This window comes from Mustela nigripes, chromosome 9 (assembly GCF_022355385.1).
Source record: "Mustela nigripes isolate SB6536 chromosome 9, MUSNIG.SB6536, whole genome shotgun sequence".
NCBI lineage: Eukaryota > Metazoa > Chordata > Mammalia > Carnivora > Mustelidae > Mustela > Mustela nigripes.
In genome coordinates this window covers 52,713,053-52,735,781 of record NC_081565.1, presented here as the reverse complement: position 1 = coordinate 52,735,781, position 22,729 = coordinate 52,713,053, and the positions used below count along the sequence as shown (strand labels likewise).

At 39.6% G+C, this 22,729-nt stretch overlaps 1 protein-coding gene across 2 annotated transcripts in view; it reads right to left on the bottom strand.

Annotated features, from left to right (window-relative positions):
- TTC39B (tetratricopeptide repeat domain 39B) overlaps positions 1-22,729 on the bottom strand; it is a 132,924-nt gene that overhangs the window by 48,668 nt on the left and 61,527 nt on the right. For both annotated transcript variants that reach the window (XM_059411609.1, XM_059411610.1), the window contains 2 exons: positions 7,242-7,337; positions 3,367-3,477 (listed from right to left, as the gene is read on the bottom strand). In XM_059411609.1, the coding sequence (XP_059267592.1) occupies positions 3,367-3,477; positions 7,242-7,337 (207 nt within the window). The remainder of the gene's footprint in view (positions 1-3,366; positions 3,478-7,241; positions 7,338-22,729) is intronic.

Sequence of the window (22,729 nt, the reverse complement as noted above, 5' to 3'; positions counted from 1 at the left end):
AATACATTCCAGTTAGACTTAAAAGCATGCAGGTCTTGTCTGATACTAATCAGAAGAAATCCTAATAAATGCATATAGTGACTTTGATAGTGATAACTTTTACTCCTACATCATAATCACTGAAATAATACAGACTGAGAAAGGCATGTCGTAAAAAACTCAACTATCAAGGACTTTCCAAATGGAGCCTCCAGAGGCTGCACAGAATGCTCCAGGTTGAAGCAGAAGCCGACAATTGTTTTTCTCTGTTTCAGCACAAGGGGGCAGCCTGCGGACTCTTTTCCTTGAAAACATTTCAAAGCAAACCAATTTTTCCCGAACACCAGGCAATATACTTACTATCTTCAGCTCTGATATAAGTACTAAAATAAAGGCCACTAGAAATGCATTTTGTGGCAGGGAGATTCTGATACAGAATCCAGAGGCCAAAGGAAAGGAAGATTTTTGCAATATGTTAGGTCAACCCCAATGGACCCATGCAAAAGTACGTTCCAGACCTCATATCTAATCTAATCCCATTATCTACAATTCATGATTAAAGTTCTTGACAATTCCAATTACTAAATTATCTGTGAGAGTTGCTTGGACTCTTAAGGGCATTGATCAGTGTTAATGGACCACACATCCCAGACTTTCAGGCTGTGAAAACCTTACCATCTCTTTCTCAAAACTTCTCATTAGGTCAATTTGTTGTAAGATTTAAAATGGTAATGCACGATTCTGTTTTTAATTCAAATATAATGCACAATAGCCCACAGCTACGAAAAACAAATGCAAGACACATTATTCTTTTTCCCCATGGAAATAGCCTAAACATCCTTTGGTAATTTGCAGTCTGTCCTGACTAGTGAGGTCACTGGCTGTTTGGGAAAAATCGCAAGGAGTTAGGAGCAATGCAAAATTAATCATGTATTGTGGTTTTAAACCTCACATTTTATAATTTTTTTAATCATTTTATTTTTTTTAAGATTTTACTTATTATTTTTTTAATTTTATTTATTTGTTTGACAAAGATCACAAGCAGGCAAAGAGGCAGGCAGAGAGAGAGGGGGAAGCAGGCTCCCTCCTGAGCAGAGAGCCTGACGCGGGGCTGGATCCCACGACCCTGGGATCACGACCTGAGCCGAAGGCAGAGGCTTTAACCCACTGAGCCACCCAAGTGCCCCTAAGATTTTACTTATTTATTTGAGAAGGAGGGAATGAGAGAGAGAGCACAAGAAGGGAAGGTCAGAGGAAGAGACCGACTCCACGTGGAGCAGGGAGCCTGATGTGGGACTCAATCCTGGGACTCCAGGATCATGACCTGAGCCGAAGGCAGTTGCTTAACCAACTGAGCCACCCAGGCGCCCTTAAACCTCAAATTTTAAACCCAAAGTTCCAAGAGGAAAACAGGAATTCACGTGGGAAAAACATATGTTTAACAATCAAATTTGCATAAAGATCAGAGAATATAAAACTTGACCAAATAAGCACTTCTTTTCATTCTGTGTAATGACCAGCTGGGTGTCTGAAATAGAAAAAAGAAATCTTGTGTGAATAAAAAACAAAGGAGACAGGCAGGTAAGCTCAGAGAGGAGAGATAAAAAGAAAAAGGTAGGCAGGCTGTGAGAGGAAAACAGGGAAGTAGAGAGAAGACAGAAGTCTGAGGACTGGGAAGGACAGAGGGAAACAAGGCAGAAGGCAAGCAGGACAGACATGTGTTGAAGACAACACTGGACAATGCCCTTTAGCTATGGGCAATACCATCTATTTTATCATCTGTTCCTAAGGTCTGAAATACTCACAGCTCTTCTACATTGTAATAGAATTACCACAGCAACGTCTGAGGAGATAATATAATTTTTTTAATTGAAATGTGTAGTTGAGGGGCACCTGGGCACTCAGTGGGTTAAAGCCTCTGCCTTGGGCTCAGGTCATGATCCCCTGGGATCGGTCCTAGGACCGAGCCCCACATCTGGCTCCCAGCCTGCTTCCTCCTCTCTCTCTCTGCCTGCCTCTCTGCCTACTTGTGATCTGTCTGTCAAATAAATAAATAAATACTCTTAAAAAAAAAAGAAAAGAAAAGAAGTGTAGTTGACATAGGACGGTATACTTGTTTCAGGTGTATGACACAGAGATTAGATAATTCTATCATTATGCAGTGCTCACCACCACAAGTTTAATAAGATTCAAAGTCTGTGATCAGAGTCACATTACCCTACTGACCAAAGAAATGAGATTCCCATTATTATGCTCAAGTAACCCTCTAAAAAATTGTTAGGGTGCCTGGGAGACTCAGTCAGTTAAGCGTCTGCCTTCAAATCAGGTCATGATCTCAGGGTCATGGGATGGAGCCCCACATTTGGCTCCCTGCTCAGTGGAAAGACTGCTTCTCCCTCTCCTTCTGCCTCTCCCCACCAACTCCCGCCCATGCTCTCTCTCTCTCTTTCTCTCTCTCAGATAAATAGAATCTTTAAAAAAGAATAAAATAAAAAAGAAAAATGAATAAAAATTGTGATATAAGATCTAAGCTTCATCCAAGCAAGTGACTATGTCTGAAGGCACAATGTAAGACTATTTCTGTCAAGCTCCAGGCACACTGCAGACATAGTCACATATGTCCACATGGGCTGTGGTCAAGGTAACACCTAGTATCAGAGCTGAGCATGGGTGTTGCTGCCACATTTGAAAAACGAACAGGTATTATTAACTGAAATTAAATCGCTTAACTTATTTATCACATAAATAGGGAGTCCCAAGAACATTTTTTTATTATCTTAAATTTCTTCTTGAACATTGAGATTAGCATATTCTAGTTCTTCCCATCCTATTTCAAAGGAAACTTTTTTTTAATATATAAGCTTAAATATCCATAAAAATATTTCACTGAGGAAAGTAAAATGAAGCTCTATGAAACTATATGCAGTGACAGTATTTCAACACATAAAGAAATAAAAATATGAGAGTCAGAAACGTTCTACTGATTAAATTTGAAAAGACAGATTTCTTTTTTTTTTTTTAAAGATTTTATTTATTTATTTGACAGAGAGAGATCACAAGTAGGCAGAGAGGCAGGCAGAGAGAGAGGAAGAAGCAGGCTCCCTGCTAAGCAGAGAGCCCGATGCGGGACTCGATCTCAGGACCCTGAGATCATGACCTGAGCCGAAGGCAGCGGCTTAACCCACTGAGCCACCCAGATGCCCGAAAAGACAGATTTCTTAACTGGATATTAAAACTGACCAACGGTAGGGGGTCTCCACCAAATTAGCTTAGAAATGTGCAGGTGGAAATGCAGATAAAATAACTGACAAGCATGACACGAATGAAAGAATCATCAGAAACATCTGAAAAAAATATATTTTATCTGAAAGAAATAAAGTTAATTACCATGGTCGAAGCAATTCTAAGGCATCTGAAAATTTGTTACTTAGAAATAAGTTCAATGCCACTTCACATTCTTCTAGGCCACACTTGAGATCCACCTTGTTTGATGTTGACCTAAAGACCAAGGAAAAATACACAGAATGTCTACAGCTTTTACTATAAGCACATTGTCCCGTGTGTGTGTGGACACTTTGGAGACGGAAGGCTGGAATTCTAACTCTACTACTGAGTAGCTACGCCTTTAATGTTCTGAAACCTGACTGGCTCATCTGTAAAAATGGGAACACCACCACCACCTACTTCATGAAGCTGTTATGAGGGTGGAAGAAATTGACAAACAAGGCTCATAGCAGGCACCAAGACCACAGCAGGGGAACTACCTTTACTCACAGGAGAGGGGAAAGTTATTGGGGTTTAGTTTGATCATGTAGGGGGGAAAATTATGCTTCAGCAGAAAACTATGCATTATTGTCTAGACTGTAGAAGAGACCCCTTCGGATTGCTTTTTGATTCTAAGGAACTACCTCGCAACTCTGTAAACTGTATTTTCTTTTTTAATTAGAGTAGAGTGGACACACAATGCTTCCTTAGTTTCAGGTGTATGACACAGTGACTCATCTTATCTTGCTGTTCTCACCACAAAGGTAGCTACCATCTGTCACGGTACAATGTTAGTCTAATATCATGGACTGTTTCCCTATGCTGTGCCTTTTATTCCCACAACTTATTTATTCCCTAAGTGGAAGCCTGTATGTCCCACTCTCCTTCACCCATTTTGCCCATCCACCCACCCACCCCATCCCTCTAACAACCATCAGTTTGTTTTCTATATTTATAGGTCTGATTTTGCTTTTGTTTGTTTATCCATTTGTTTTGTTTTTTAGATTCAACACTTAAGTGTTGAATGTATTTGTCTTTCTCAGTCTGACTTATTTCACTTAACATTATATCCTCTAGGTCCATCTATGCTGTTGCAAATGGCAAGATCTCATCGTTTTTTATAGCTGAGTGATATTCCATTGTACACATACACCATATCTTCTTTATCCATTTATCTATGGTTGGACACTTGGGTGTCCATATCTTCTGTATCCTGGCTTCCATATCTTGGTTATTGTAAAGAATGTGAATAACCATGGGGTGCACCATCTTTTTGAATCCTTTTCTTTTGGTAAATACCTAGTAATGAAAATGGATTGTATGGCATTTCAACGTTTCCTTTTTTGAGGAACTTCCATGCTGTTTTCCACAGTGGCTGTGCCAGTTTACATGCCCACCAAGAATGCACGAGGGTTCCCTTTTCTCCACCTCCTGGGCAACATTTGTTATGTCTTGTCTTTTTTTTTTTTTTTTTAATTTTAGGCATTCTGACAGATACAATTGATATCTCACTGTAGTTTTGATTTGCATTTCTTTAATAGTTAGTGATGTTGAGCATCTTTCCATGTGTCTGTTGGCCATCTGTATGTCTTTTGGGAAAAATATCTATTCAGGTCCTCCACCCATTTTTTAAGAGATTCAGTTTTTTAGTGTTGAATTGCAACTCTGTAAATTGTAACTGAGAGCAATGGAAAATAATTGTCTACTGACATATCCATAGACATGTAAATTCTATCCTGACAAGTAGAGGTTCAATTACCTCTTCTCCTTCAGCATACAAAAAGCTAGTTTTGCTGACTTTGGACATTAATTTCAATATTCTTTTACTCCATATAAATTTGTGCTGTTTCAATTTCTCCTTTGAAACTGTTATAACATCTGCCTAGTTCCCTCACTGATTAACAAGTTAAGTAAAATCTTTAACGTGTTTATTTCTACATCTGTATAATCATTATGATTTTACCCTATATTAAAAATTATCTGTTATTTGATAGAAATTTCGCTCTTTAAAATTAGGGCCGTTAGGGTACCTGGGTGGCTCAATCAGTTAAGTGTCCAACTCGATTTCAGCTTGGGTCGTGATCTCGGATTTGTGAGATCGAGCCCTGTGTCAGGCATGGAGCCTGCTTAAGATTGTCTCTCTCCCCCCCTGCCTGCACCCTTCCCCTCAGCCAAAATAAACAGACAAATAAACAAATAATAAATAATAAAATCAGAGCCTTCTCCAAAATGTTTTGTGTAACTTTTTTTTTAAGTAGGATCCCTGCCCAGTATGGAGCCCAACACAGGGTGTGAATTCAGGACCCTGAGATCAACAATAGAGCTGAGATCAAGAGTCGGATGCTTCACCGACAAAGCCACCCAGGCACTCCGCGTAACAACTTCTAATAGGAAAATATTTCAGTAAGTAAATGAACAGTATGATAATTTAAAAGAACTTAAAATCACATTTCAATGCCACCAACCTCTTCAAATTCCTTCCTTCAAGCATGAAAACAAAATCGCACTTCAGTTACTCTTCTACCAGAAATGGGTTCTGATGCTTTTGCCCAACTGCAGGCTAACATTAAGTGCTCTGAGCACATTCAAGGTAGGCAAGGCTAAGCTGTGATGTTCAGTAGGTTAGAAACATTGAATGTATTTTCAACTTATGATGGGCTCATTTGGGATGTAAGCCCACCGTAAATCAAGGGAGATCTAGAAAGGTTAATGCAGTAGTTACTTAGGAAACTATCAGATGAGTTAGAGGTTAACCCTGAGGGAGAGACTCATATTTCTACAGAAAGCTCAGATTTCCACAAGCAGAGACGTATGGAATGAAGTCGCAATGTGAAAAATAAATGACTTTAAGATCCTTAGGAGTTAGTTCCAGCTTCATCTCCACTCATCAGTCTTCATATCATCACCCCCTTTCGTCGTACTGTGAGAGCTGAGCCCTAAGGCAAACTGCCAAAGCCATGAGTGTTAGGAACACTCACAAGTAGCTGAAATTTCAAATGCAAAATCTCAAATGCTAAAGATCTGGTGTATAACTGAAAGTTTAATAAGCCTGTAAGGACAGATAAAAAGCCCTTTCTCATAGTATAAAACAGCTTTCATGGAGTCGCCTTTAATATCTGATAAATAAAGAACTCATTATATTAATTCGAGAATGGGCAAGAAAGGAATATTACTTAGCAACTGTGATATTACAAAGATATTAATGGAAAGGAAAAATGTAATGATACATTAACTTTGAAAAAGCAGGTACAAAAAAAAGGATGGAGGGGCAGGGTAAAAAATAATAACAAAATTTTTAAAAAGCAGGTTACTAAATAGTATATAGAACATGATGCTAAGTAATTAGGAAAAAAAAAAGCACTCTATATATGAAGAGAAAAAAAAGGATACACATACACACACACACAAAGTTGTAGTGATGGTAATATACATTTTTCTCTCTCCTTTGTAGTTTTCTATATTTTCTGAATTTTCTACAATCAACATTTTCTTAAAATGCTGTTTAAGCCAAGGATACAAGAAGAATATAAGTAGAGAAATAATCATACTGCAACATTCAGTGAAAACGCTATGGCTGCATCCATATCAGACAGAAGCATTTGCCCAGGAAAAAGATGAGAATACAGTTTAAGAGGTCATATTTGTGGTGGATTTTTCTCCTTCCTTCCATTTTCTCCAATGCTTGGCAATGTGGTTATAATATTTTATAACGGAAATTGATGATTTAAAAAATTTTAAGATACAAAAGCCTCAAAAGGGAAGGTGTGTCCCAAATGTTGAATTTAGCTTGGTTTCTTTTTAGGTAACAGTGCTATCCATTCACAAGTCCTTTAGCAGCTCTGCCTCTCCCTCCCTAATTTATAAAATAGACACTACACCTGCTTATTTCGCCAGTCAGTAAAATACAAAGCCCTATTGTAACATCAACACTGCAATTCACCAAAGGGTTGTACTGCTCTCCCCTGTTGTCCCGAAAACACCTGCACCCTCTTCCTGACCTGCTCACATTAGATGATCCGAGCCGTCCAGAGGCCAGTTTTGTATCAAGTGATGCAAAGGGACGGCTGCTTGTTGCCATATCTGTGCGAGAAAACCTATTAATAAAAAAGCAAAACAAAACAAAACAGAATGAGGTTTTTATTTCCTTGTCTTACAAGAAAAGTCCCCATAAATTCAAGTATACAACATAAGACCTTCAATTATTTAATTCATCTCACCTCTATGTCTAATCAATTTTTAAAATCCAGTAACAAAAATCTATGTGCTGTTACATGGTGAACATTTCTGAAATATAGCAGCAATAAAATAAACTTATTTTGTTTATTTTCACACACAAAAAAGAAAAAAAAATCACCCCCACAGCTCTCCACCCAAAGACAACACTGTATTCTGTATATAAATATCCTCCCAGATCTTTTCCCAGTAAATCTATACATGTATTTTTATACTTTATTAAAATGGAATACTATTGTAAGGATGGAAGAAGTTTTCCTTGACCCTCTTAGAGTCCCTGGCTGGACCTGGCAATAAAACGGAGAAAGACAGATTAACAGGAGAAAAGAATATATATTTTACTTGACTCATCCTGTACATGGGAGCCTTCACAAGAGAACGAAGACCCCAAAGAATAAAGCAGCTTTCACATTTGTGAAGAATTGGCGAGACAAAGGTTGAGGCTCAGAATAGTATATGATGAAGAAGTAACTAAGAGGACAACGGTTACTTTAAAAAGGTTTCCAGGGGCGCCTGGGTGGCTCGTGGGTTAAGCCTCTGCCTCTGGCTCAGGTCATGATCTCAGGGGCCTGGGATTGAGCTCCGCATCAGGCTCTCTGCTCTGCAGGGAGCCTGCTTCCTCCTCTCTCTCTCTGTCTGCCTCTCTGCCTGCTTGTGATCCTGTCTGTCAAATAAATAAATAAAATATTTTTAAAATAAATAAATAAATAAAAATTAAAGAATAAAAAGGTTTCCAGGGTCGCTAAGCTGATACAAATGTCTTTCCCCAGTAAAAGGAGAATTTATTTCCTGCCTTTAGGCAGGAAAAGGGGAGCTTTTCCAGTGTTTACTGCTTCTTGATTGCCTTCAGCTCAAAATGATTTTTAGGTCAAATCATGGGGTGACAGGTTCTAGTTTCCTTCATCATATCCTGAATCTTTTCTTCTCGACAGAGTTACTTTATTATAGTTACTGTAACATAATTTGTTACTTGTCCCTTATTTGGGGGCATGTAATTTGCTCCCAATGTTTTACAATTACAAACACTATTGTAATAAGCTCTTTAGTCACTTGCCTGATTATTTCCTGAGTATAAATTCTTGAGTTAAAGGACATAGATTTTGCAAGGTATATTCTTTTAATAAGTGGCTCCATTTCTCATTACATATACACCACAGAGTGCTAAAGAAACAAAGAAGAGGCGGGGACTGATCTGGTTTGCAGACTCGGGCCATTTTATTGACCCAGAGCTCCCTCCACAGACACAGGGAGGCAGGTCCAAGCAAGAGAAGGAAACTCCCAGTTTAAGAGTAAGCCCCGCCCCGTATTGTAACAGAAGCCCCAACCTTCCGCTTCCATTCACCTTAACTATACACAAGAAATACAGAGAAAAGGGTTATTGACTTTCCCTAGGGAAGCTTTTTTTTTTTTTTTTTAATTTTAAGTGTGCAATGCCCTCAATTAAGTGGAATTTGATTCTAGCCCACCTTTCAGATTTCCCAATATCCTGTAATATTTTAGATTCAACATTCAATCTATCTAGAATATATCAAGTTCCCTAAATTTTATACATCAGGTTAAGGGAAAATCAAGGTTCTTCTCAAAGGTGGTTGGGAGAAAAGAAAACACCAACCATACACCAACCATACATAGAAAGAAATGTAGGTTAAGACAGGTTGTTTACAATGCCATTTTTACCAGAATAGGGGAAGCACCCAGCATTTACACAAACCAGACTCAAGGACACTGACGGTTACCTCTGCTTAGGAGCGAAGGGGAGAAAGATATTCCCAAAGCCATCACTTACCTATCTGAACCATTCTTGCCCATCTGTTCTATTACAGATTCATTTATAAGGGCTAGAAAAACATGGTCTCCAAAATTACTGTAGAAATGACCCCATTTCTCATTTGCCTTCAGCTTCAATTACAAAATTCTCCCCAATATTGAAATTTTTATTTAATCAAAGCTAATCACTTTCCTTTAACATTTCTGACTTTGAGGACATAATACTTAGAAAAACCTTCCCTCCACAAAGATTATATAGCATAATTTTACCAGTGCTGTCATTTTTTAATATTCAATTTGTTGATCTATTTATAATTTGAATATACGGTACAAGAGAATGCTGTGTATTTTTTCTTAATCTTTTGCCATTTTCCTCAGGATAATTTTTTATTATTTTTTAAAAGATTTTTATTTATTTATTTGACAGAGAGAGATCACAAATAAGCAGAGGAGCAGGCAGAGAAGGGGGGGAAGCAGGCTCCCTGCTGAGCAGAAAGCCCTATGGTGATGGCGGGGCTTGATCCCAAGACCCTGAGATCATGACCTGAGCCAAAGGCAGAGACTTAACCCACTCAACCACCCAGGCAGCCCTCAAGATAATTTTTAAAAAACCATGTATTTTCCCCAGTGATTTGACATACCATCTATATAAAATACTAAAATTTATTAAGTTCCACTAAAATCAAGTCTGCTATGCCAGGTAAATGTTGCATGTTTCAAAGCTACAATTACACTATCCTTACCAGACAATAACAGATTTGAATCCAGCAGAACCTAATAATTATTAATAAAATAATGTTAGATTTTATTCACATTTTCAGAGGTATAAAAGTTCTAGTCCTTTATGCCTTCTAGTTCTTTATGCCTTTGTATACATGTACACGAAGTCCCTGAAATTCTATAGTATTTTAAAATTTATATTAATATCACAGTCAGTACAACAGGCTACATATGGATTTTTTTATTCAACAGTATTTTTTTTTAAAAGATTTGGTTTATTTATTTGACAGAGAGAGAGAGATCACAAGCAGGCAGAAAGGCAAAGGGAGAGGGAGAAGCAGGCTCCCTGCTGAGCAGAGAGCCCGATGTAGGGCTCGATCCCAGGACCCTGGGATCATGACCTGAGCCAAAAGCAGAGGCCCCAACCCACTGAGCCACCCAGGTGCCCTTCAACAGTATTTTTTGATATAGACCTAATTCACTCACTTAGACTACTATATAATATTTCGTCAACAACCTATTTTCTTCTTTTTTTATAACAAATGTTTCAAATACAGAGAGAAAATGACAGGCATATACCTGGAATCCACTTTTGTATACTGTGAGAGTTAAATTTAATTGTTTCCCACATGAATAGGCAATTATCCCCACACCAGTGAATAAGTCATCTTTCAGCTACTCCTTGGCTTAGAAAAAACACAAAGAAAACAGAGCATGTCCTCTCAACGTCATCTTGGAGCACTGATGGACCCACCAAGCAATATTTCATTCTGTAAGGAATATGTTTCTTTGATTTACTATTTACTACCAATTAAGGTTCATATTATGCAAAATAATACATAAACTTACAGATTTTTTTGGTCTGGTATTTGTGCAAATACCATCTTACAGGAGATTAAAAAGTTTCTCCTATAAAAATCTTATTCCAACATTCATCAGTTGCCCAAATGTTCCTGGAACCAGTTTTACCATCTTGCTGATTTCCTCGATCAGTAAGTCTTTGACTTTGTTAAAAGGAAAAACCACAAGCCCAAAATGGTGTCTCTTTGTCTCTTAGAATTCCAAACTGGGGTTTAATAACTAATCTAATTGTAGTTTCAACCTCCCCCAGGAAATAGTCTTAACCAGTCAGTCAGGAATTTTCCCCATCTGGAGCCAATGAGTCCTCCATGAGTCTGCCACAGGGGCCCTCTTCATTCCCCAGAGGAAGATGAGGTAATCTGCAGGGTAAGACCTGCTACTTTCCCTCCTATAGGAAAACGACCCTGCCTGGAATAATTCTTTCCTTTTGCTAACAACTTTCCAGCCCCACCCTTCTTCCTATAAAATCCTGCCGTTTTGTACAACTCCTCAGACCGCCCCTCTACTTGCTAGATGGGATGCTGCCCAATTAATGAATTGTTAAATAAAGCCAGTTAGATCTTCAAATTTACTAGGCTGAACTTTGTTTTTTAACACTACCTCTACAATACTATATTTTCTTTTCTATACACACATTTATTCAGGTCTTTTTTCCTTCAACGTTTCTAATACATGGAACACTGCACTGAGGTTCAGATGTCCTCTAGCTAAATGCTCCTTAGACTGCTTTGGTCTTAGAATCTGTACCACCAAAGTAAGCACAATTATTAAAAATTTAACTGAACAGAATGACTTGACTATTCTACTCCTAAGCATAACCTAGATGTTATATCCATAAGTTAAAAGAAATGTATTTTTGGATAGTGGAAAATACTGTTATTGGGTTGATAAAAGATAAGAAAAACAATACACCATATCTCAATGTTTTCAATTCTGTTGGAAAATTTGTCCTTCTTTTGCCCTGATTTTATGCCTTTTTAAAAAAAGTTTTTAAACAGCTTTATTGAGATATAATTCACAGACCATACAATTCACCCATGTAAAGTACACACAGTCAAGGGCTTTTAGTACATTCTTAGAGGTGTTCAGCTTTCACCACAATCTAAGATTTTATTTATTCATGAGAGAGAGAGTTGGGGGAGGGTTACAGAGGAGGGAGAGGGAGAGACTCTCAAGCAGACTCCCTGCTGAGCGCAGAGACTCCATCCAACAACCTCAAGATCATGAGTGATAACCAAGAATCAGATGCCTAACTGACTGAGCCACCCTGGTGTTCCTATCATCACAATCTAATTTTACAACATTTTGTCACCCAAAAGAAACCTTGCATCCATCCATTAGCACTCACTCTGCATTTCTCCCCTCCACCTCTAGTCTTAGCCAACCACGAATCTGCTTTCAGTATCCATAGGTTTTTTTCTAGCCTGGACATTTCATATTAATGGACTGATAGAATATACAGTCTTCCGTGACTTGCTTTTTCACTTAGCATCAAGTCTTCAAGGTACATGTTGATGATGTATCAGTACTTCATTCCTTTCTATTGCCAAATAATATTCCAGTGTACGGATAGAACACATTTTGTTTATCATTTTATCAGTTGATGGATATATGTGTTATTTCCACTTTTGGGGTAATTTTTTAAAGATTTATTTACTTATTTTAGAGAGAGAGGGAAAGAGAGCACTTGTGCTCAGGAGTGGGGCGAAGGGGCACTGGGAGAGAGAAAGAATATCAAGCAGACTCCCTGTCAAGCACAGAGCCAGATGTGGGGCTTGATCCCATGACCTGAGATCATAACCTGAGCCAAAATCAAAAGTCAAACATACAACCAACTAAGCCACCCAGGTGTCCCCCACTTTTTAGCTATTTTGAATAATGCTGCTATTAATATTCATGTACAAGTTCTTATATAGAAATATAATTCATTTTTCTTGGCTATATACCTAGGAAGATAATTGCTGAATCATATGGTAAGTTTATACTTGACATTTCAAAAAACTGCCAGAGTGTTTTTCCAAGTGACTATGTGATTTTACATTCTTACCAGCAATGTAGGAGTGTTCCAATTTCTCCATACCTTAGCTAATGTTTATTATTATTCATCTTAGTGGGTGTGATGGTATCTCACTGTGGTTTTGACTTGCGTTTGTCTAATGACTAGTGACTGAGCATCTGTTTAGGTGCTTAATGGCCATTTGTATATCTTTGGAGAAATGTCTATCCAGGTTCTTTGGCCATTTTTTAAATGGGCTATTTGTCTTTTTACTATTGCATTTCAAACTGCTCTAGTTTTTAATCAGTAGGTAAAACTATTTTCAAATGAAAAGCTTACAGCTATTTTTAATACTTTTTCCTCTCATTCAAATCATAATTAGCAGAATCAATTCAAATTTAATTTCCCCAATAAATCCAACAGAACATGCCATGGTCCTGAACAATGAAATAAAAGCTAAGCCATTTTTTTTTAAGATTTTATTTATTTATTTAAGAGAGAGTACATGTGTACATGAGTGAGGGAGGGGCAGAGGGAAAGGGAGAAGCAGATTCTGTGCCGAGCAGAAAGCCTGACATGGGGCTTGATCCTAGGACTCTGGGATCATGACCTGAGCCAAAAATAGACCCTTAACTGACTGAGCCACCCAGGCACCCAAAGCTAGCCCCCCTTTCTTTTTAAGATTTTATTTATTTATTTATTTAAGAGAGAGAGAGAGCACAGAAGGAGAGTGAGAGGGAGAAGTAGACTCCCCTATGGAGCAGGGATCCCCATGCAGGGCTTGATCCCGGGACCCTGAGATTGTGACCTGAGCTAAAGGCAGACACTTAACCAAAGAGCCACCCAGGTACCCTGCTAGCCCTTTTTTTAAAAAGAAGACAAAATGAAATGAAATTTCAAAAATTAATTAAAAGATACTTAGTATCCTTTAAGCTTTTTCATCAAAGTTAAAATCTCTCTTTTGGGGAGAAAAGGAATGAAAGTAAACAGACCAACTGGTACGTTCTGGAAGGCACCATTTATATACAATCTACAGTCTGGATGGGTGTCCACTGTAGTTATAAACACAAGACGTGTGGACACAACCACCAGGTTCCCAGGAAATCCACTGCTTATAATTTTCGACCACATGATCAGCTTGTATTTCACTAAAGAAAACTCACAAGAACAAATTCTGCCCAAAGGCTGATTCCTTCAAATAGCCATTTTCAAAGCCTGTGATCAAGGAAGAGGGGAGATGTGGCTGCTGCAGCTGACTTAGCAAGAACAGCCTAAAAATCAACAGGTAATCCCAAATGCACTGCCAGCCTCAACCCCAGCCTCTCACCAGTGCTACAGAATCAAAGCAAAGGAATTTTCTCTCCACTTAAGTCCTGTTCTGTTATAGGGAGGATCTACATGCTAAAAAAAAAAAAAAAAAAGACAAGCACCAACAAAGGATATAATTATTCCATTATTCCATAAGTCAGATACTAATGAATTTATAAACTAATTAACTTGCCCCTAAATAATCCATGCTTAGGCTTAGGACAATCAAAACTGCAAACTTTCTTTCATATTATCTGTGGAGCTTGGGTGATTTTTATATTCTTTGTGCTTTTTTATTTTTTTTTCAAAGTTTCAAAAATGATCATGTAGTATTTTTAATAATTGGGAAAAAACTGTACATTTTGAGCAATTTAAGTTCAAATTTACGAAGGGAACATTTGAATACCAATTTAAGGAAACACCCTCTGCTCACCCCTTCTACTGTCACACAGGGCTTACAATAGTTCTCTGGAAAACAATGCAAGAACAGTATATTATTTTTAGTCCTTTCCATGAAAGGAAGATAGAATAAATCATTACCCAATGTGTCTCTAATGTTATTTTAGACCTTATTGAACTCTTCCAAATTATCACTACTTTGAGAAAATCAGTACTTACATGTTGCAGTTTTTTTAATTTTATCTTTTCTGTTTCCTACACTGACAACACATTTCCATGCTATTTTAAGTTTCCAACTTAAAATACCTGTAATAATATATTCCTGAATTGCTTTCAAATGTGTTATTTCATATATACATTTATGATCTCAACCTGATTCTTAATATATCTACCTATTTGCTGAAAATGGGTTTATTCCTTTATTGAAAGGAACTGGCTCTCCCAGATGGAAATCAGTAGACACTCTAATGAGTTCTTTTTTTTTTTTTTTTTTTTTAAAGATTTTATTTATTTATTTGACAGAGAGAGATCACAAGTAGGCAGAGAGACAGGCAGAGGGAGAGAGAGGAGGAAGCAGGCTTCCTGCTGAGCAGAGAGCCCGATGCGGGACTCGATCCCAGGACCCTGAGATCACGACCTGAGCCGAAGGCAGCGGCTTAACCCACTGAGCCACCCAGGCGCCCCTCTAATGAGTTCTTGATACTAGCCCCATTCCCATCTTCAGCAGATCGGAAAAATGCAGTACACCATGCCCGTGTGCATGTCAACAAGCCATATGCTTATATCAAAGATGGAAAATGAAAGTCCTTCACAAAAGATGTAGTTACTGGAAAGGTATTTCCTTTTACCCTCCTTTTACATTTTTATTAGAAACTTGGCTAGAAGATATAAAACACAGTAACCAACTCTGCAAAAATAAAGGTGGAAAAGGTAGCAGGGAATGGACCACCATCTAAAAAAGTAATGCACTAAATGAAAGGGTTAAATTTAGTAAATTAAAGCTTAGTTTTCCCTCACAAACATCTAGGAGCACCACACTGAAGGCACTATATCATGTGTCAGATACATAAAGTCATACAGTTCATGATCTCAAATATGATATTGGAGAATACATTATAGATTTTAAATTACTTACAACTTTTTACCACCATGTTGCTAAGTCACATTTTTAAAAATATTTTATTTATTTGAGCAAGAAAGAGCATGATCTAGAGAGAGGGGCAGGGAAAGAGGGAGACACAGACTCCCCTCTGAGCAGGGAACCCAATCCCAGGACCCTAGGATCATGACTGAGCCACAAGTCACATTTTTTTTTTTTATCCTGCTTATAAGTTCCTAACTTTGGATCAAAAGTCCATCTAGAAGGGGTGCCTAGTGTCTCAGTCAGTTAAACGTCTGCCTTCAGCTCAGGTCAAGATCCTAGGGTCCTGGGATTCAGTCCTGCACTAGGCTCCCTGCTCAGTGAGGAAGCCTGTTTCTCCCTCTCCCTCTGCCTGCTGCTCTCCCTGCTTGCTCTTGCTATCCTTGTCAAATAAATAAACAAAATCTTACCAAAAAAAAAAAAAAAGAAGAAGAAGAAGAAGAAGAAGAAAAAGTCCAGCTAGGGGCACCTGTATGGCTCAGTTGGTTGAGCATCCAACTTCTGATTTTGGCTTGGGTCATCTCAGGTCCTGGGATCAAGGCTGTGTAGGGGCTCTGTGCTCAGCAGGGAATCTGCTTAAGGATTCTCTCTCCCTCTCCCTTTGCCCCTCCCCTACTACCTAGTGTGCCTGTGTTCTCTCTCTCTCTCTCTCAAATAATCAATTTTTTTTTTTTTAAAGTTCAACCAAAAGCTTGCATACATGTCAGCAAGCTGTCTGCCAACTGTCCCCAGGCAGACCTGCCATGCAAGTGGAGAGCCTGACTTCTTGAATAAACAGACACAGGAGCGCATGGAAGTCAGAAGTATGCCCATCTGCTCCCAACAACACACCTGTCAACACACCTCCCAAGAACACACTGTTCCAAGAGCACCAACAACTGGAAATGCAACTAGGAGCCAAGAGCCAGGGACAGAAAAGCCTCAAAGCCAGTTCAGTAGAAGGAAGAGTTCAAGAGAGTGGAGAAGCTTAACTCAGGAAAAAGGAAAAGTTGGAAGAAAGCAGAGAAAAGGAAAGAACAAACATTCCCTCCCTTGCTCACTTGAGGAAGATTTCAATGCCCCTTCCTAGACTACCTTCTCTGGACTGGATCCTATTCTCAAATGACTCAGAAAGACATAAAATGATGTGCTTACAGAGAAAGAACAATAGAACAAATGTGACAAAGTGTTAAAAATGGATTAGGGATTTACAAATACTCTTATTCTCATACTCTTGTGCTCAGATTGAAATTATTGCAAAATAAGGTGTTTTTTGTTTGTTTGTTTGTTTGTTTTTAAATAAGGTGTTTTTAAAAGACAACTTGGATGATCCTGGAGCAAAGGGCAAATGAGAATGGCCATGGACCTCAGGCCCGCATGGACCAGCCAAAGCCAGTGTGGAATGCCAAGTCCTTGGGGTCATGAGCATACCAACAGATCCAGCCAACACAGGTGCTTTGGTGGTAGAGAGAGTGACAACACAGGTTAATCAAGAACAAATGGGTGGGGCTGTCAACCAGAGAACAATTCCCAGGGTAAGGCTCTATCTCCATGGAACTTCTTCCCACACCCAGGTACTTTTGGGAAAGAGGGCCAGGGGGAGCCTTTGAGAAAGAAGATCATAGGCCTGATGCAGAGTTTAAATTTTTACTTGACTGGGCACTTACCTCTCCCATCCCGCCCCCCGCCCAAGAAAATCGGAGTCACTCTAAAAGAAACTATGTGAACAGATGATGGGATCTTTTATTGACAACTTAATGTTTTCTTTTGCCCTCATGGGGGATGAGAGTTCCAGAGCAAAGTTAGAACAGTTGCAAAAGAACAGAAGTTCATTTTCATGTAAACTAGAAAGCATGCCTCAGACTTTTCTCACTAAGAAAATGGACCCCAGGACTTACTGTTTCTTCAGGAAAAAAAAAAAAAAGAAACTGCCCAAACAGATGTTATTTCTCTTACCGGCACACAGAGCAAATCAGACAGAGCTGGAAACTAAAACCAGAGACTATCTTTCCAATTCTTTTCTGAAGCAAAGCAAGCTGTACTCCTTCACAGTGTTTCAAACAAACAACAGAAAGTCAGACTGGCAAGAGATACATAGGCAGCTCCTATTTCGTTTTGCTAGTTTTTTAATTAAAAAAAAAAAAAAAATCCCTTCCCTATTGGAGGGTTTTCTTATTTCTAACAGAAAGCTGTTACCCAGTCTACCAATCCCCCTTTCTCACTGTCCCGCCTGCGGTGTGATGCTGCCGAAAGCGTGCGGGGATGCAAGGCTGAGCCCGGATCCCTGTCCCAGGTGTGCCACTCACTTGCAAACAGAGACACACCAAGACAGTTCATCCGCGGCTAGGGATCTCAGGGTCCTCGTGTGCCAAAACAGAGGAGGTTTACAAATCATAGAAAGCAGAGAGGTGGTGGCCAGGGGCTGGGGAAGAGGGGGCAGTGGGGAGTTCTTGTCTAATGAGTATGGAGTTCTGCTTTCCCCGATGACAGAGTTCTGGAGACAGACGGCCGTGACGGTGGCACAACAGTGGGAATGTGCTGAATGCCACTGAACTGGACACTGAGAAGTGGTGAAGACCGCAGAGTTTATGTTAGGTGTATCTTACCACAATAAAAAGAAACTGGGAGGGAAAACAGGCAAACAAACAAACAAAAATCCATACATGGAGACAAAGAGTCAGAGGAGGGTTAACAACACCTGCCCCGTGGACCTTACACAAAAGTTATAAGGAGGAAACGCACTCCATTTTGTAAAATCACTTTTTAGGCTGAATACCACATAAATGCGGAGCTGATGTTGTTAGAAGAGTTAAGTGATTAGGGCTAAGAACTTCCCATTAGCCAGACCACGGCATGCCTAGGCATTCCAAAGGGGCGTTCCTGCTATTCGGGAGCTGGGTGGCTGAGGCTCCTTAGGCAGTTTCAGTTTGTCCCTCAAAAGGAGAAATGCAGGTATTTTCAAGATGCAGAGTAAACACGGGATTTCTGTGGGGGGGGGGGGGGGGCAGGGGGGGGGGGGAGGGATGGGGGATATCATTTCTTCTCAAACGTTACAAACTACATATAACAAAGAGTAGCCAATAGAGAAATTTTTAAAAAGCAATGCTAGAAAAAAGTTTTCCTTTCATTTGGCTTCCAGCCCATGAAGGAGAGAAAAAAAATAAAGGCTACCTGAAGTCATTGCTTTTTTCAGGCTAGATAATGTTTTTCTCCCCTGGGTTCCTTGATCAGAATTTAAAACTCATCATAGTATGATTATTGCTTTACTTTCAGCTGTGGAAGGTAGAGGATGAGCTTTCCAAGGACAGGAATTCTCTGTCTTGGCACAGTGATAATGAACTTTGCGGGGAACAAATGACATTTGTATTAATTCTATATTAGCGCCCTTGTGCCAAGTACATTCTCAATACCTTACATTTTATATCATGCATGTAGATGGGAAATACCCATGTGTGTATTATCACGGGAGTCCTCCATTTACAAACAAGTAAATTTCAGTAAATATTAGGTAGGACAAAAACAAACCAGAAGGGGAAGCATATACGTACTCACGTAATTAAAGTTTAATTTTCTCTAGCTCTTTAATGTGTGGCTGTTTTCATAGTGTGTGGTGTATAATCAGCCTGTGATATCAAGGAGGCACACAAAATGGTTTTTGTATATAGGGATGCTACTGCTTAAAAAAAAAAGAAAAAGAAGAAGAAGAAGAAGAAACACCAAAACTATTATTAAGGAGGGGTGATGCCACATAAATGCTATATATTAGGATTTGGTTTGCTGGATCACAGGAAAGCTCAAATTCTGCCCCACCCAGTGCCCCAAAAGATAATGACTATATAATCCCAAAGCACAAGAGAAATTTGAGTCTTGTTCCCATACTTCCCTGCTTTCTAAAACATAGTCCTCTATAAGGACTTGAAATAAGATATTCTATAACCCACTAATACAAAAACAATCATGAAAGAAATCTGTTCATACTACTTGAATGGTCACTAAAGACTTTCCACACCTGTGGACTAATGAAATATCAAAAGAAAAGTAAACCACGCATGAAATTCCTATCAAAACCCATACCCACATAATCTGCCCATATATGCAGTCTGCCCTTTCTAAAATGAGCCAGGGGTGCCCTGGCTGGCTCAGTCAGTGGAGCGTGGGATTCTTGATCTCAGGGTTGTGAGTTCGAGTCCCACACTAAATGTAGAGATTAGTTTAAAAATGAGTCAAAGACATAAGTGTAAATGTGGTGTTAAGAAGTGGAAAGCATGGGGGCCAGGGTGGCTCAGCCAGCTGAGCATCGGATTCCTGATTTCAGCTCAGATCATGAAATCAAGCGCCACAGGGGGATTTCGTGCTCTCATGGAGTCTGCTTCCCCCCTTCCCTGCTCTTGCTCCCTCGCTCTCTTTTTCTAGTAAATAAGTAATTTTTTTTTTTTTTTAAAGTGGAAAGCAAGTGCAAAATGTTAGGAAGATCTCTGGGTATAAGGCACCAAAAAAAAAAAAAAAAATCATTTTTCATGACACATGTATCCAGGAGTACACTGTGGCTTTAATAAATACATAAATAAATAAAATGAGGAGAGGACTGTCTATACCCCAATCAATCTCTGGCTAAGGGACACAGTACAACAGCTTTTCAAGGGTCACCTCATCTTCCTCACCTATAAAATCAGCGGAAGCAGTCAGCATAGTTTGCATTGAAAATACAAAGACAGACTCACCATGGGTACTAGGACTGAAGCAGACATTTTAAAAAGATTCTATTTCGGGGCGTCTGGGTGGCTCAGTGGGTTAAAGCCTCTGTCTTCGACTCAGGTCATGATCCCAGGGTCCTGGGATCGAGCCCCATGTCGGGCTCTCTGCTCTGCAAGGAGCCTGCTTCCTCCTCTCTCTCTCTCTGCCTCTCTGCCTACTTGTGATCTCTGTCTGTCAAATAAATAAATAAAATCTTTAAAAAAATAAAAAAATTAAAAATAAAATAAAAAGATTCTAGTTCATTTCTTCCCCACTAAGATATGAAAATCTTAAGTGGATGACAGACCAAAAAAGGAAACCAGAGAGCCTCAAAATCCCCTACTTCATGGCAGGCCTCAAGCTTTTTACTAATCAAATGAGAAGTCTGTCTCTGTGCTGGAAATCAAACGTATTTTCTATACAAACAATGATTGATATTTATTTCTTTGTGTGTATCTACATATATACATACATAGGTACATATATGCACATATATGTTAAATTCTCAGTCTATGCCATAAAGTCCATTAAGCCCTAAATTATCAATAACTTTTGGCAGAGTATTAGAACCAAGAGAAAGAATCATATAGGATTGAAGCACACTCTTTCCCACCCCTCAGGCCAGTCTCCATACTGTGTCCAGGTCATCCTATCTAAACACAAGTCCATGTAATTCAGTGGTCTGGCACCGCCCTTACCACAGCTCCTTGGCTAGACACCCTTGGCATCTGTCTTCCTTCCAGCCTATCCTCACTAGAACAGCAGGACTCCCAAGCTTCTTGATAAATCCTGAAGAGAACATGGTGAAGGGGATCAGAGTATGTCACCCTGAAATGTGTCACTCAGACATAAAGGCTGTTTTGAGTTGAAGCAATTAGCTCTCATCCTCCTCATCCTGGCCAAAAAGCAGGGTATAAATTTCCTTTTGTAAAGGTGTTTCCCTTTCCCACACCAGAAAGAGAATTACCTCAGGGATAAATCTTACCACCTGAGAGGACTCTTACCTACAGAACAAACCTAACTCAACAATCCTTACTTACCACACATTTCCTAGTCATCTTCCTACAATTTAACGCTCATCCAGAAACCTAAAACCCCTTCCTTGGCCTAGCCTCTTCTCCACACTTCACTGTACCTCCTCAAGATAGTACATAAGCGGGGCCTTTGGGTGGCTCCGTCAGTTAAGCAGGCAACTCTTAATTTTGGCTCAGGTCATGATCTCAGGATTATGAGATCGAGACCTGCGTCGGGCTCTGTGTGGGGTATGGAACCTGATTAAGATTCTCCCCCGGGCTCCTGGGTGGCTCAGTGGGTTAGGCCGCTGCCTTCGGCTCGGATCATGATCTCAGGGTCCTGGGATCGAGTCCCGCATCAGGCTCTCTGCTCGGCAGGGAGCCTGCTTCCTCCTCTCTCTCTCTCTGCCTGCCTCTATGCCTACTTGTGATCTCTGTCAAGTAAATAAATAAAATCTTAAAAAAAACAAAAAAAAGATTCTCCCTCTGCCTCTCCTCTCTGCCTCTTAAAAAAAAAAAAAGTTTATAAGCCCCAAATTCTAACCACCTCCTTGAAGTACATTTTTTGGTGAACTCCCGTGTGTGTATGCAGTTAAACTTTTCTTTTCTCCTCCTGCTCCTCTTTTGTCCACTTAATTTGCGGGGCCGAGAAATACATTTAGGACAGTAGAGGAGAAAGTCTGGCCTCTCCTACAATGGTCTCTCCTATCTCAGGACTTTGTACTTAATAAACCCTCCCGCTATAACCGATAGATCTTGTCCGGTGTCTGCCCCAGTTCAGACATCGCCTCTTTCAGAAAGCCTTCTCAGGTCAGCCTATGCCCAGATTCCTCCCCATCACCCCAGGTTGGGTTAGTCACCCTTCATCTTTGTTCCCACAGAGCCCTGACCTTCTCCACACCTCTGCATTTATCCCACAACATCCCAATGACAGAGTCCTTTTTTTTTTTTTTTTTTTTTTTAACTAACTACAGAGTTTCTTCTCTGTATTCTCCAATAAATTCTAAGTGCCTGAATGGCTATTAATAACCCAAGATATTGTCTCCTGTTTAAAAAAAAGGGGGAGGGCCTGGGTGTCTCAGTCGTTAAGTGTTTGTCTTCAGCTCTGGTCATGATCCCAGGGTTCTGGGATCAAGCCCAGTATCGGGCTCCCTGCTCAGCGGGAAGCCTGCTTCTCCTCTCTCATTCCCCCTGCTTGTGTTCCCTCTCTCGCTCTCTGTCAAATAAATAAATAAATTCTTTAAAAAAAAAAAAAAGTTAACTGTTCACTCCAAGCAACGAAGGCAGCACAGACAGACCTCTGAATCTGGGCTGTGAGGGAAGGCAGGTCAGGCT